The sequence below is a fragment of the Diadema antillarum genome, unplaced genomic scaffold (genome assembly GCF_040938485.1).
Source record: "Diadema antillarum isolate AM-2024a unplaced genomic scaffold, OU_Dant_1.0 seq00000078_RagTag, whole genome shotgun sequence".
In the NCBI taxonomy this organism is placed as follows: domain Eukaryota; kingdom Metazoa; phylum Echinodermata; class Echinoidea; order Diadematoida; family Diadematidae; genus Diadema; species Diadema antillarum.
The window spans coordinates 1-15,554 of NW_027271171.1; the positions used below are offsets into that span (position 1 = coordinate 1).

A 15,554-nucleotide genomic window follows, 5' to 3' on the forward strand; every position below is an offset into this window, starting at 1 on the left:
CCCAAAAAGAGAAAGCAAACGTCTGTGAAAGACTTTTTCAGGTAAGCCTACACTGGCTACAGTACATTACTGTGCAATTGTATTTTGACAGGCGAATGCGAATGCAAAATGAGGTGCGTAACGGTATTATGAAGTGCGTATTCGCTCGTGCAAGGTGAAGTGAAAGCATTTCGCACCTGCGTGTTGGGTAAAATACAATAGCACAGTAGCCTAGGCTACTGCAGGGCTGCCAACATTGGAAACTAGTTGAGAGTGAGATTCCCATAGGCCAATGATATAATACAGGGATCAAAATGAGTGAGATCAACAGAAATGCATGCAAATGAAATACATGTTAGAGTGAGAAACTGGTCCAAAATGAGTGAGTCTCCTTCTTAGTGAGTGAGATTTGGCAGCCCTGTAGTTCTAACGTTACTCTACAAAACTATATATCCCAACCACTGACCTAAAAGTAAAAGCATGGACGGGAGGTGGCGTATGCGAAAGATGATGCCAATCACAGCAGCTTTTCAGCCACCGTAGGACCATGAACGCCGACAATGGGCGCATGCGTGCTGCGAAACGCATATTGTCATGGTCCTAACATGGCGGTGGCATCACTTTTGTTCGCAAATCAGCACGCACGCCCCCCGTCCATGGTTTTAGGTCAGTGAAGGCAGGGAATCGGGGCTGCCACTCAAAATTTTCATTTCCCCTACGCCACATGCGTATTTTCCCCTACGGACACCATTTTCCCCCTACGCCCTTGCCTAAAACCCCATTTTTCACCTACGAAACACAGTTTTCCCCTACAAAAAAGACTTTTCCCCTACGGAGCTAAGTTTTCCCCTACAAATAACCTTAAAGTAGTAAATGATAGTTGCCCCCGGGTAGTTGCCGAGGAATTTTCAATGTGTGTTCGCACTGGAGAATGCGAAAATTCTTTGAAACCCTTTGAGAATTGAGGGGTATTTTTTAAACTTGCCCACAAAATTGAAGAAAAGTTTCAGAAACATCAAATCCCCCTACTCTCCCCTACGGAAGATCATTTTCCCCGTAGGTATCCCCTACTACCTACGGAGGTCCATTTTCCCCTATGGTAAGGGAATTCCCTTACGAGTGGCTGCCTTGAACGAAGTAGTCGAAACTAAGCGATTCCCCGGCCGTTTTAAATTTTCCATTCACTTTGTATACAGTGGCGTAGATTTGTCTGGAGGAGTGGGGGGGATGACTGCGAGAGAGCGAAGTGACCAAGCGGGGGAGGAGGTAGGAGGGAGTGTCCCCCCTCCACGGTAGGAACTTTTGGCAAAAATTAGTCACTCATACACCATTTTAATCAGGTTTTACAGCTAAATCCCCCCCAAAAAAAATCAGCGTTTTATCATGAAAAGTGTGTGGGGGGGGGGGGTGATTGTACAGGCCATCCCCCTCTCTTCCAAATGTGGGGGATATTATATCCCACATCCCCCCCCCCCCCCGGATCTACGCCCGTGGTATACAAAAATGACAGAAATGTCATTTTCAGCTATGATAAAGTGAGACTTCCCTAAATCTTCTCTGAATAGATGTACTGTAGAATTATGTTAACTCCAATAGTCTGTTAAAAATTTGCACACGTAGAGTCCGATGTAAACTGTAAGAAGAGTAAAATATTTAAAAAATTTTTAATTTTTAATTCATTTTGCAAATTTATTCATAAAATCAAATTTTTGCTTGTAATATTTCTGATACAAAGTTATGGAAAGCTATTTTATGGTCAAAATATACTTTGTAACATTTCTATCAATTATCTCAGTTACAATAAAGTTGCCGCACTGAAATTATTTTTTAATGTTTTTTGTTTTGTGAATTTCGTACGTATTTCTTTGTTTTTTACCTTTTGTTTTTGTTGTTTTTTAGCAAAATTTATCACAAATAATTTTGAAGCATACATTATGCTAAAAAATTAATTACAGCCATTAAAACTGAAATATGAATTTTTATGAATTGTAAAAACAATTTACATTGAGTTTGTACTCAAAATCACATTTTTGAGCGATTTTCGGGTTAATGGATTTGTTTTGTGGTTTATGAACAGTATACGCGGGTGCGACAAATTTAGTTTCTAAAGATGCGAGATACTTTAACGAAAGAGTCATGAAACGTCCCGGCTGTGTCATGTCGCTTTGCGAACTACCACTACTACCTAGGGTTAAACCTGTTCTGGAGTTCCCCTTTAATAATATTCTTAAAATTTCTTAAATGCCTGATCTGTCTTCTGTTTATTTGTACTTTGCAGATGTGCGCCGACTGTAACTGAACTTAACCTGCACTCGGACATTCCTGGTGATGGGACCACCCCCACTGTTACTGATCACAGTAATACGCTTCAAGACAGTGGTTCAGTACCCCCGAGTGACCCAACCCAGGCTAGCAGCACTACAAGAACAGAGGTACCATACCACTGGGACATTGGGTTATTGGTGTCGGGGCAGTCGTCTGTTGTCACTGACAGTGATCGCTATCACTACTTAACACATAGCTACCAAGGACGAGAGTTTGCAACATATGAGGTCACAAAGAAGGGCAAGCGAGTCCCGCTCACCTTTCAAGAGTCATGGCTCAAAGACTATGAGTGGCTTTCATACTCCCATTCACAAGGTGGAGGCTACTGCAAGTACTGTGTCTTGTTCCAAGCCAAGTTGGCCAAAGGGGTGCTTGGAACCCTGGTGAAGACCCCATTCAAGAATTTCAGCAAGGCCAAAGGCAAAGATGGCATTCTCACACTACATGATGCATACAAATACCACCATGAGGCAATGGTGATGGGAAAGGCATTTCTGGCAACATACACCAACCCTGAAGCCAGAATTGACACCATTCTCGACAAAAAGGGCCAGGCGCTCTCCGATAAGAACATGCACATCCTCTCAGTGATTGTAAATACCGTCAAGCTGTGTGGCATGGAGGCCCTACCGTTACGTGGTCACAGAGATGACAGAACAGCAGACCCGCTCACCAACCGAGGAGTCTTCACTGCAATTCTAGAGCACGCTGCCAAATGTGATCCGATCCTCCGGGAACATTTGGAGGAGGGAAAGAAGAACCAACAGTACACATCAAAAACGATACAGAACGAGATCATTACTGTCATTGCGGACTGCCTGCGTGACAACATCTTGGCACCTCTGAAACACGTAAAATACTTCAGCGTCATTGCTGATGAGGTGACCGATCCACACGGAAATCAAGAAGTACTGTCACTATGCTTGAGGTTTGTGGATGTCACTGATACGAAGCCTCACGTCAGGGAGGTCTTCCTGGACTTTCTTCATCTACAGAGGGCGACTGGTAAGAGGATTGCAGAATCCATCTTAAGCCTCCTCGACAAGCATGGCCTTGATGTACAGGATATGCGTGGGCAGTCATATGATGGAGCGTCTGCAATGGCTAGTGACAAAAGAGGAGCTCAGGCCGTGATCAAAGAGAAGAACCCACTGGCGCTGTACACGCATTGCCGCTCACATGTTCTGAGCTTGGCCATTGGCAAAGCATGCAAAGTAGAAGTACTACGCAACATGATCGACGTGATTAATGAGATCCATCTCTTCTTCCATCTGTCTCCGAAATGACAACGCTTCCTGGAAACGATACTCGGCACCTATGCACCAGAAAGCCGCGTTCAAAAACTCAAAGGGCTCTGCAAAACGAGATGGACAGAGAGGCACGACTGTCTGGAAATATTCCGTTCTCTTTATGAGTACGTATTCACATGCGTACACGCCATGGTGCAACCAGGTGAATATGCAGAGATCGAGTCATCGTGGGATTGGGATGCTGAAACCCGTACCAGGGCTCAGGGATTCATGGCCTCTCTCAGGAATGGCCGCAACATCATAGCCCTGGTCATTCTGGTCAATGGTCTGGATACGGTGAAAGGCCTGAGCACCAAACTCCAGAAGAGAGATACTGATGTGGTTGCCGCCTACAACCTCATCGACACAGCTATTGAAGAGGTGAGAAGAATGAGAGCGGACTTCGACTCGATCTGGAGGAACTGGTGTACAGAGGCCGAGAGGATTGCTGCTGATGTTGGGGGAGAGATCGCGGTCCCTAGAAGAGCCAAGCACCAGACACACCGTGCAAATACTCCAGCTGACACAGCCAGGTTTGTATTACTTTATTGTATCTCCCGAACAGAGTTCGGAATCGGAGGGATACTATGGATTTGGCCTCGTCACACCGCCGAGTCCGCGGTAGATATATTTTATTGTGAGTGCTGTACTGGCCACATTTCTTCTCGGATTAACTTCAAATTTGGCATGGAGGTGCATTATGGTATGCTTTAGTTATAAAAAAAATACATTTAGTTAGTACATTAATGCTCGTTTAAAAGTCATATCATGGCATGAATGGGACGGGGCTATTTATGTAGCGTACAGTTTCCACACAGCTACCATTATACCTTTCTTGTAATGCGCCTTAAACAGAGACAATATTCTGATGGTGTCACCAGTGTCTCAAACCTTTGCAATGTTCGTATTTTGCAGTGAAGTACTACAAGAGAACTGTTGGGATTCCTTTCATGGACAGCTTTCTACAGGAGCTGGGCGACAGGTTCTCGGCTGACAACCGTGCACTGAAGTCAATCATGTCACTCGTCCCTCTGGTGATGGTAGGGCTCGCGGATGCCGAGTCACTGGCTGAGGATCAGCTCTTCTGGGAGAAGGATCTCTCTTTCCCCCTGGCCCTGAAGGTACGATATGACACTTTACATTTAACAGTGAAAAGGTGGTGGAGATTGTGCAGATATTGTATAAAATGAATCTTAAAGGCACTGTATAACAGTGTTTCCAGTTAAAAAATCTGAACTTCATGATTCCCCATGCTACCAGTGTCTTAGATGAGGTCTAAGAATGAAGCCCTGAAAAAATTGCAGTTCAAAATGATCATTAAGTGCATTTGAACAGTGAAAACCACTGAGAGACCATTCCAGTTTTCCCCATAGACTGCTGTGTGGTAGATTTTGAGTCCACCCCGGACGGGTAAATCATGTGCTCTCAATCGGTACACAATTTGTTAGTGACAGCTGAACTGTCTAAATTTATGTGTTCTAGGGTGATTCTTGGTCCAATTTAACACTAACATATGTGTCAGATAGCAAAGTTTGATACTTTTTTAAATGGGGATTCCACAATGTTATACAGTGGCTTTAATATACGTTTATTTCTGTTTTTTTTTAATTTTGTGCTTTCAGAGAGAGCTGGTACGCTGGAAGAGTTTCTGTACGGCACTCTGTCAGAAAGGTGACGTCCCTGACAATCTGGTCGACACCCTGCCACTAGCTGATGGTGACGTCTTCCCCAACATCACGGAACTGATCTTAGTTGGCTGCACGTCACCAATCGGATCCTGCGAAGCTGAGCGTTCATTCAGTGCCCTCAGACGTGTGAAGACATACCTCCGTTCCACCATGACAGAGGAGAGACTGGCGGGCCTCACCTTAATGGCAGTACACTTCAGACATGCAGCACAGCTAGACAGAGGTGGTCAAGCAGTTCGTCAGGGTTAACCCAAGGCGACTCCTGTGCAACTCCATCCTATTTGACTAGACCACATATTGTCGATGGGCTTATAAAACCTCGTATCTCAACATTTTGTGAAAATGACTTTTTTGCAGAAATATGAAGTTTAAAGGTAAATGATATGATTGGGAGAAATAAAAAATGCCTTGAGAACCAAACTTGCTGAAAGACGTACCAAAGATACACCAGCTGTAGTGTACCTCATGGCTGGAAGGATTAACATTTGTCTTGAAATTGTTTACATTAGGAGAATCGAGCATTAACATACACTGTTGGTCATAAAGGTGGAATATTTTTGTTAGTTTCAATCCTTCCACTTAAATCATTGTAATTTGAATACTTTCAGAGCATTAAAGATGATATTTGGACACAATGTTATTTAATAGTTTTTGCTGAGTTTAGATGAAACACCAATGGTGTAGATCATTTCATGCTTCACTGAGCACTGGTTTTATCCAGTCACAACAATGTGGATGATGGTGCAAAAGTTTTGTGCGCCCCGTTCTGCACACTTGCGAAAAATTTATAATTTTCAATGTTCCAATTTTTTTCTTTCTCTTTCCTTAACGTAAATCATAACTTGAATGATTTTTTTCATGCTTCGCTGAGCACGCAAAAATGGCTTATTGGAGATAGGACATTTACAAATCTGCCATTAATTTGTGATCAGTCACACGTAACAACTTGTGAAAGCCTTGTTTGACTCCAATATTTTTGCAAAATCTCCCGTTCTCCCGTTTGAGATTTAATTTCTCCCGCCCTGGCTCTGTGTCTCCCGTTTTTTTTTTTAGTTGACGGTCATTTACGCATGACTGAGCACAGCATAAAACGAAGTTGGTAAAATTCGGGTTTTGCCAAAAACACACCTTTTTTCGCGATGTGCTCAGTGAAGCGTGGTAAAATGCGTGATAGTCACGGATTACCTTATGGGATGAAGAACAAATTTTTTAAACTCATTACCCTGGTGAAAATTCTGCTTTTGTAGAATGGGGGGCGGGTTTTTTTTTCATTCACAATTATTCTGAATTTTTGACTGGATAAAACCATTGCTCAGTGAAGCATGAAATGATCTACACCATTGGTGTTTGATCTAAACTCAGCAAAAACTATTAAATAACATTGTGTCCAAATATCATCTTTAATGCTCTGAAAGTATTCAAATTACAATGATTTAAGTGGAAGGATTGAAACTAACAAAAATATTCAACCTTTATGACCAACAGTGTACCAACAACATTGAGAAAGTGTCATTCAATGACACAAAGAGATCCCATAAAAACGTACACAACTGTCGCAAGTATACTGATGATAATTCTTACCTAATGAGTTCACATCTGACCACAATTTTTTCACAGTAGAATCCTTGCATATAGTTTACTTGATTTTATGTGAAGATCGAAGATCGAAATAAATTGTATGATTGTAGCATAACAAGTGGCACCTGTGAAAAGTTTGTTTATTTGAGTCTCAAATTTTATGCACAACCTTCAATTGGCTGAATAAGCAACATTTAGTTCTACTTAATTTTCATTTCTACTTCATTGGCCTGAACTCCAGTATAATCAACATCGCAGAGTTTACTTTAATTTAAGAGTTGTGGTACTATACAATTCAACATACGTTACACTGTCTTAAATCTACCTTTTTATCACGTATCTTTCCCAGTTACTTTTCATTTGTATCTCATGTTGTTAGAGTTAGACCAAAAAGAAAGAACGCACACTAGAGGGAAAACAATTCAAGGGCAAATACTGTGTGAAGATATAATGATATTCAACTCATCTGGTAATTGATAACCAAACACATGATAACTCTGGATATAACTGTGTTCTAAACTGTTATTTGATCTTATTCTAATAAGACGTAATATCATGGACTGCTTTTTATGTTCTCCATTACGTTAGTAGATGCCAGGAAAACATCACTTACGGGGTTCAAATAGCTAAAAAAAAAAAAAAATTGGCGCGACGCCACGCAGCTCACAGACATCGCCTTGTGGACGATGCTCTGCATCGCCATTGGGACATCACAAACCCAGGGACCGCGGAGCCAGGGTCGGCAAAAAAGATAAAAAATAGAGCATGCAAGTATGCTTAAAATCGCAAGCTGGAACCCTAAAAATGAAAAATCTCCCTACTGTGGGAGGGGGGATACCCCCCTCCCACACCCTCCCCCCCCCCCTCGCTCGCTTCACTCGCTTGGGCTTGGTCGCTACGCTCCCTCGCAATACCCAGCTCAGCCCCTCAAACCCCCCCCCCCCCCTTGGAAAAAAGCTAGATCCGCCCCTGCAGCACAACGTGTATTATGGGAATTTGTGCATGTCTTGTACACAGTATAATACTGTAATACGTACTGTAGCATAGACGTTTGTTTGTTTGTTTGTAAGTTTATTTTCTGTATTGATTGCTTTTCTCTAACCAGGTATTTATAGTTTTGACTGCAGATATGGCTACTGAAGGTGCCAATTGGGCACCAGAGGACATGAGGTGACTGCTGCTTTTGTAGGCAGAACCCAAGGTTCAACATAAACTGAAATCGAAGGTCCGAAACAACTCGGAGCTTGCCCATGCTGGGTATACACCCAGGGATGGCCATTCTTGTAGAGACAAAATAAACAGAATACAAAGGGAATATAGGGCCATTCACGACGACTAGCCAAAAAAGCGCGCACCGTATATGACCCCTTCTCCTCGCGTCAAATGGCGCAATGCAGCTGCGCAGTGACAAGGCCAGTTTTCGAGTTGGCAATGAGTTTAGAAATGCAACTTCTTTTGAGGAAGGCGTTTGTAAAGGGTTTTGGAAACGACTTTTAAAAGAGGGTATAGAAAGCCGTTTCAAACTGGAGAAAGATGATAAATGCGGCCAGAGCCACAGGCAAATCAACATCCTAGGAAACTCAGAAGTATTTAACCGGAAGCCTTGTTGCTGGCCACAAATTTCATATGAAGTTTCAGGATAAATGCACTACTCAGATATTGGTACCTCGTTCATCTAATCAAAACCCTCTGGGCTGCTGGGCTACAACATATGACAGGATGAATTTTAACTACACTCAGTATCACACAGAATGTAACAAATTAGTCAACTGAAATGAAATTTTCAAAAGCCAGTACTGTTTTTTCTTTTAAGTACGACATGTGTATTTTCAACTGAATGTGAGCATGAATAACACAAATTTACTTTTCCACTGCCACGTAGTGCTTTATACCACACTCATGAATGTTTGACAAACTGGAGATGTTACCCAACTCACAGCAATAACACCCTGTAGATATAACGTAAAACAAAGTGCGTTTATCAAGTCGGTCAGGTCTCCATACAGTTCTGGATCTGTTGAATAATTACCCTCAATACACTAATCCCTGGCACAATTACTATAACTATATTATTCTCTTCCAGGGTATCGCATGTCTCGTCACTCCCACGTATGTCTGAAATAAAGCAAGTTACCGTTGTACACCCTGTTTTCCATTGAACTTATATTTTCACTCATTTAGACAGTGTGTCTGTCATCTTAAAAAATCTCAGCTCTTTGATGTATTAGCAAATCTAAATTGATTCGGTAATTTCATTCTTCTACTAGTGATTATAGACTTGATGTTTTCCTGTCATAAAATGAGCACACAATTCATGTCTTTAGAGCTGGTGCCCTGAATTGACATGATCCTCTGAATGAATTTACCTGATTTGGATACTGACTTGAAATGATAAAAAAAAAACCCACCAAAAACTCTGATAATTAGACTCACTATAGGTACTAGTATATGGTGTGTCCTTCTGTTATGTCCTTTAACTATTTACTGGTCGAACCCTCATCTGACAAAATAAAGGCCAAAAGAGTTTTTTAAAATAATGTGACTGGTCCATGAGTACTTCAAACCACAAAACTGTTTGGAAATATGGTTGCTCTGGATTTGCAGTGCCGAATATAATCCATGCACATCCTTCATCACTGCAGAAGAGCACATTTTCTCTTATTTTGAGAAGTTGCTCTGGACATACTGTTCGAGCTCTGCTGTATTTGCTATTACACCATGACAAATGCTAGTTGTAGCAAACTCTTGGCCACTTGTACTGATAACATTCTCACTGAGGCATGGACTGTCACTTAAGACAGGTCACATGACCTGTCAATCTATCGCACAAAACTCTACCAATTTGGCCATCTGTCTTCTTCATTTGGTGTAAAGTCACATAACCTTCCCTGGTGTCCTCATTGAATGTCCATCATTCGGTCCTTGTATTTTTGTACACTGTCCTGCAAATGCAAAGGTGAATTTGAGAAAGGGAGAGGCATTACTACTTGTGGACTAAACAACTGCTGGGTAGAATTGAAAAAGAAAAGAGAAAGAAAAAGACAGATGTAGTATGAAGAGACAATTCTGTCAAAGATGTATCAGATTTCGTGACATTGCTAAATGGTGCATGTCAACACAAATGGGTTTCTGTAATAACAATTACGACTTTTAATTTGCTGACATTAAACTCACTTGACAGCAGCATCAAATTAAAACCCGTTGAGAACAGACTGATTTTGCTACAACATACATTTACCACAGACACTTGCCCCAGTATACTTGGGACTCGTCCTCAATGGGTTAACCAAACCATCTATTAAATGGAGGATTCAAACCATTCTTCACAATCACCTGAAGTCTGCATAGACCTAGAATAGCACCCATCAGGTTTTCCAATATATTACCGAGTATAATCTCTTTGATTTACTAGGATAGTGAGTAAAGACATAACAAGTAGAACACACATTACACTCACACACACACACACACACACACTATACATTATTGCAGCGGACAAATTTCCAATTGTTTTACTTGTCTAAAAGTTGGATTTAATTTTCACTAGGTGGGCAATCATGCAAGTGCAAATGTATGTAGTACTTTGCTACAGCATTTAAAATCACCGTACCTTGAAAGTTTCCTGAATGTGATCACAGACATCTGACAGATTTGAGAGTCCTCTGGTGAAGGCAGCAGCAGCAGGTGAACCTAATATCAAGAAACAAAATGAATTGATAAGAAAGTATCACTAACTATAGTGGTTCATACAGGCCTGGAATAAAAAATAATGATGCTGAGGAATGAAGATGAACAAAAATCCCAATCTGCAAGAAATAGAGAGGTGAATGTTCAATCACTTTTAAAAACTACAACTGTTATGATGAGGAATGCTCTTTTTGTGTTGTTGATAACCCTGAAACGTGAAAATTTACTTAAACAATCAAGCTTGGCTAAGTCAAATTTATTTTGGACTGAATATACAGTAGATTCAACTCGGAGAAAATTCGACTTATGAGGGATTAACATCAATATATTAAAAAAACAGGAGGGCTTGAAAAGACCATCAGCTTTGGCAATTATTTGACTTATGCACAGTCGACTTAAGCAAGGTCGACTGTACGTGTATTTAGACAATGACTGGCTAGACAGAAGTATGTTCATAGACAGGCAGTTTGGGGGATTAAATGAATGGCTTTTGAAGTGCAAAATAATTGTAATACTTACTCCATTGTGTAGGAAATATTTCTAGGGATTTACACATGGCATATTATTAGTGTTGCAAAACTTGGTAGTTACAATGTAAACATGCTCAACAATGAAAGCAGTCACGATATAAAATAATTCTTTACATGGATTCTTCTTTGGCTTGGCTGATGGCGGGGGAAAATGGGAAGAGATGAGAATTTGAATATGCTGTGTGGCAAAATGAACAAACAAACACCAAATGCTAACTTTATATGCAGAAAACCTAATGAATTTATTTAGCACAAATTTCGTAAATTGTATGGAGCATTCTGAATGAATAGGTACAGCTGTATATGAACACACACACACACACACACACACACACACACAAACCCATTCGTGCTAGAGCAGACATTGACAGAAGATATCCTGTTGAGCCCGATGAGAGTTGCAACTCACCTTTTGTCTGTATTCTCAGGTTTATCCTGTTTTCTGTTGGGTGAGGCACACTGTAACCACAGAAGTCCACATCGGGGCTGACAGTGACAAAGGGAAACACACATAATCTGATAAAAAGGGACTTCAGCCACTGGAATGAGTAAAGTCATTATTCAAGGACCTTCCATTAGTCAAATTCCACAGAGGGCTCCATTAAAACCTTGCTAATCAAATTATCACTGAGTTCATGCCTGCTTTAATGTATTTAACTGGCTTAGATGCCTGATGAATGGGCTTCACTATCACATCATTACAGAATGGAGCGAAAGTAAGGAACTAAAATAAGCAATATCCCAATAAGACTTGGATACTAAACCAAAATAATCAAGATTCAGACACCTTGAAATGGTCCATATCACTAAGGGAACTTAATTTCTCTTAATGTTTAAGATAACATTCTGCAATCTAACACAAAAGGGTGACAAAGAAAATGCGTACCTGTAAAAGTACTTAGTTACCATGTAACATGTCAAATATAAATATCTTGATTGAATTTAATGCAAATGTAGCCCATAGCTAGCAGAAAAGAGAAATTATCATCTTAGACATTATTCACATACACTGTACTCTATTCTGACTCATTTCTAGAGTTGTAGATGCAAAAATAAGGGAAGGCAGCTTTGAATGCAACAAAGAAAGATATGAATGAAAGGAATATTTGTTGTGTACTGGTTTACTTACTCTTTCATGATAATATATCTCAGTGCATTTCCAAGTGTGTGGTCTTCACCGTGCATAACAAATGTCACAGATGTGGTCTTATCCAGGTTCTCTGTCATCTGTGCTGTTTGCACCTGTGATTCACGAATAATTGGATCAAAAGGACAATAGCAAAGAACTTTACATGTCTCTTAGAAACACACTAGGACATCTGTTACTACAATTCTTTCACAAGGGAGTGAAAGGATGGACTGAGAAAAAGGATAAGAGTGCACAAAGGATCATGAGTTTGCCATTAAAATGCTATCACTGTTAGCACTGAAAGATGGTTTCTCAAAGAAAGCTCCAACCACTGGGCTCAGCTGCATTATTTATGACACCACGCACAACCAAACAGACTATTAGCTAGCAAAATTGTAAAGCATGACAGCTCGAAGCACGTGCTGAAAGAGTTGATCTCGAACAGTTGGCCAGATGACACAAGCTTGGTGCTAAAGGTACAAGAAGGTACAATGTACACTGTAGTTTACTACATACGCATACGGTATACATTAGTCAACATGTAATAATTTACTTGTTGGGACATTGATTGAAGCATAATTCTGTAACAGTTCGACAGCATCACTGCAGCCATGCCATGGTTGTGGGTGTGATGCGAGTGCATCACTGTATAGTTTCATATCTTTATTTCTTTCCATTATATTGATCATTGACCAATGATACAATGTATTGGCCCATCTCATTGGCATCGGGCTCATCACAATTTTCTTGCAAATCGTTCTTCTACAGAGTTCTAGGCTACGTTATCTCAAGTGAAATACTTTGCTTGCATGTCCAGCCAGTAACTAGCGGTAAATGGAGATATAAACAACCCTCAGCAGGCTTCTCCTATTATCACTGGCCACTTAATTCAATCCAGTTTGGTGTCAACCCTCACTTGGATTGAAAAAAAGGCAGTGCTGGACTCAGATTCTCTGCTTAAGAGTTTGAACATGAGACACAATTTCATGGTCGTAAGCGACACAAAGCAGGATATAATTTATCAATTGGAAACGTCTACGTCTAGACATGATGTGATACTTATCAATATCATCAGACATTAAATCTAAAGTTTACAGCATCACTACATGGCAGAATGTTCTATCAATCTTCTGCTTTAAATATATAAAACTAAGACGTCAGATGTCTTAGATTTACGTGACACCGTGGTCATTGATCAACTGATCAATGGAGTACACTGGTGCAGTAATTATACACATGTCTAGATCAGATACAATGTACATATGAAGCTGTGCTAAAACACACACACACATTTAGCAGTACACGGGACTAACATGGGCTATCGACAATCATTTTATCGAGCTTCATCGGGAGTTACAGGTATGTCTGGACTTCAACAGTAATAAATAAAGTAAAGTTTACTTACAAATCCTAGTCTCCCACTCCCTTTGACCTCTGTACTCGCCATCTCTTGTAGTTAGTCCCGTAACCCCAGTGAAAATCGCTTGGCAGTCGAAGTGCAGGCGTCCTACCACACAACACGTGCAGCGCTATGCTCTAGCTGCTATACGCGATATACTGTAGCTCATCAACAATGAAGTGATCGCCCCCCCCCCCCCCTCCCCAGCCCCTGCGCACACTGATCTCTAGGAAAAAAGACAATGAAGGTTAGCCTAAAAACAACAACAACAACAACAAAAACAAACAAACAAACAAACAAACAAACAAACAAATACATACACACAACACCACCCCCACACACACATACACACACACAAAAGCAAAGCCAGAATTTTCATGGAGATGAGTGGTGCATGCATTTTTGTCACATCCGACTTGGAGGCTGTGTAGCTAGGAATAAAGAATCTGTTTTTCAAGATCGCCATATAAATCCCCAAAAACAATTAGGTCCTACAGTAAAATATTGCAAATAACAAATTGCAACATTACAAATTACCAATGGCAATAGCCTCTTGCAAACTGTTGTTCTCCACCACCTATACGCTCTTATTTCGGATTCTTCTGTACACGGATTCGAAATATAGTATAGAAACTAGATTACGAAAATTGGGATTCAACCATGTCTCTGTCAGACCCAGCGGCGGATCCAAAGGGGGGGGGGGGGGGGGGCGCAACCGGCGCACGTCCCCCTTTATTTTTTGTTAAAAACAATAGAAATAAAAAGAAAAAAATGAAATGAAACCCGGAAGTGGCACTAGAAATATTAGTTGCGCCCCCCCCCCCCCCTTTACAGAATTCCTGGATCCGCCCCTGCAGACCTATGACGGAACATATACATTTTTGATTTAGATCAGAGTTTTCTAAACATAAACGCAACCAATCAAAATTTCTACTTATATACCACGTATGTTCAAGTGAGCTAAAATCAACAAACAAACAAACAAACAAAAATGATATTATCAGCAGTATTCATGATAATTATCATAATTATCATTTTTATTTTTATTATTATTATTGTTATTATCATTATTATTATTATCATTATTATTATTTATGGTAATAAAACGTATGTATATTTCAATCAATGTTTTCTAGGAGTACTTTCATTAAGTATACTCGGGAGGTTATCTTCTGTTTCATTCATTATTCTAATGGTATATAATGTACACTGTAAACACTTTATACATAAACCTGTGCTTTGTAACATATACATGACTTGTTGTATATCCATAGTACGGTTCATGTGCCCTTGTAAATAGTGTATATATGGTGTTTTTGTTATTTCACTCAGCCTTATCCTTGATAATATTTTGTCTACAATCTGTAAGGGGACTACATCTAACAAGCAGTGCTTCTAAGTAGTCCCCTCCACATTTGTACATAGTGTTATTTTTATCTCAGAATATCACGATATTTTGTATAAACATGTAATATACTCTGTATAGTTTTGATATAATGTCCACTATGTGTTATACCCTGTATATTTTATCATATAATGTCCACTATGTGGAATATGAATAAATTTCATTTCATTTCATATCATATAGGCCTATTGTTTATATGGGCTTACAGTAAAAGCATGGTTGGCTCTGCGCAGGATCATTCGAATAAAAATTGTACTAGTATCAAACTTCTTGTGCAGAAGTAAGCCTAATAGGCCTATATTTATTCGATATGCTTCATAAGAACTGAGAATTTTGTTTACCTGATCGGATGCAACAAATGCCAGACTGTGTCATACAATTCATCATTATTCAATGAATTAAATACAAATGTTGGATTAGCCATATAGGTTTAAAAGAAAACACACTGGTGTTGGCGGACTTTCCACCTGGACCTGGAGACACCCGTTACCGTGGCCAGCAGCCCCATCTGAGTCATGACCATGACAATTGCTATTCCAGCCAGA

The 15,554-nt window shown here is 40.2% G+C and overlaps 3 protein-coding genes across 3 annotated transcripts; 2 read left to right on the forward strand and 1 right to left on the reverse strand.

Annotated features, from left to right (window-relative positions):
• Positions 1-2,257: 2,257 nt before the first annotated feature.
• LOC139726067 (52 kDa repressor of the inhibitor of the protein kinase-like) lies at positions 2,258-3,590 on the forward strand (the record flags this gene model as incomplete). The annotated part of the gene is made up of 1 exon (XM_071637149.1): positions 2,258-3,590. A coding segment is annotated over one exon (1,333 nt), but the record flags the coding sequence as incomplete, so codon positions are not given.
• A 153-nt stretch (positions 3,591-3,743) lies between these two features.
• Positions 3,744-5,530, forward strand: LOC139726068 (52 kDa repressor of the inhibitor of the protein kinase-like). The gene is made up of 3 exons (XM_071637150.1): positions 3,744-4,126; positions 4,552-4,714; positions 5,216-5,530. The coding sequence occupies exons 1-3, from the start codon at positions 3,744-3,746 to the stop codon at positions 5,528-5,530; spliced, it is 861 nt and encodes a 286-aa protein (XP_071493251.1).
• A 3,375-nt stretch (positions 5,531-8,905) lies between these two features.
• On the reverse strand, positions 8,906-13,734 carry LOC139726064 (DNA-directed RNA polymerases I and III subunit RPAC2-like). Its single transcript, XM_071637147.1, has 5 exons — positions 13,611-13,734; positions 12,206-12,318; positions 11,486-11,562; positions 10,470-10,549; positions 8,906-9,801 (listed from the first exon to the last, which is right to left on the reverse strand). Exons 1-5 carry the CDS (start codon positions 13,650-13,652, stop codon positions 9,757-9,759), a joined length of 357 nt encoding a protein of 118 aa, XP_071493248.1. The 5' UTR covers positions 13,653-13,734; the 3' UTR covers positions 8,906-9,756.
• Between the last annotated feature and the right edge of the window lie 1,820 nt (positions 13,735-15,554).

Bases quoted from the DNA above. Each gene is read 5' to 3' on its own strand.
- LOC139726068 (XM_071637150.1), top strand. From the start codon at position 3,744: ATGGTGCAACCAGGTGAATATGCAGAGATCGAGTCATCGTGGGATTGG. The intron at 4,127-4,551 runs GTTTGTATTACT...TTTCATGGACAG, and splicing joins ACTCCAGCTGACACAGCCAG to CTTTCTACAGGAGCTGGGCG. The intron at 4,715-5,215 runs GTACGATATGAC...TTGTGCTTTCAG, and splicing joins CTTTCCCCCTGGCCCTGAAG to AGAGAGCTGGTACGCTGGAA.
- LOC139726064 (XM_071637147.1), bottom strand. From the start codon at position 13,652: ATGGCGAGTACAGAGGTCAAAGGGAGTGGGAGACTAGGATTT. The intron at 11,563-12,205 runs GTAAGTAAACCA...TGTCACTGTCAG, and splicing joins AGATATATTATCATGAAAGA to CCCCGATGTGGACTTCTGTG. The intron at 10,550-11,485 runs GTGAGTTGCAAC...TCTTGATATTAG, and splicing joins CCTGAGAATACAGACAAAAG to GTTCACCTGCTGCTGCTGCC.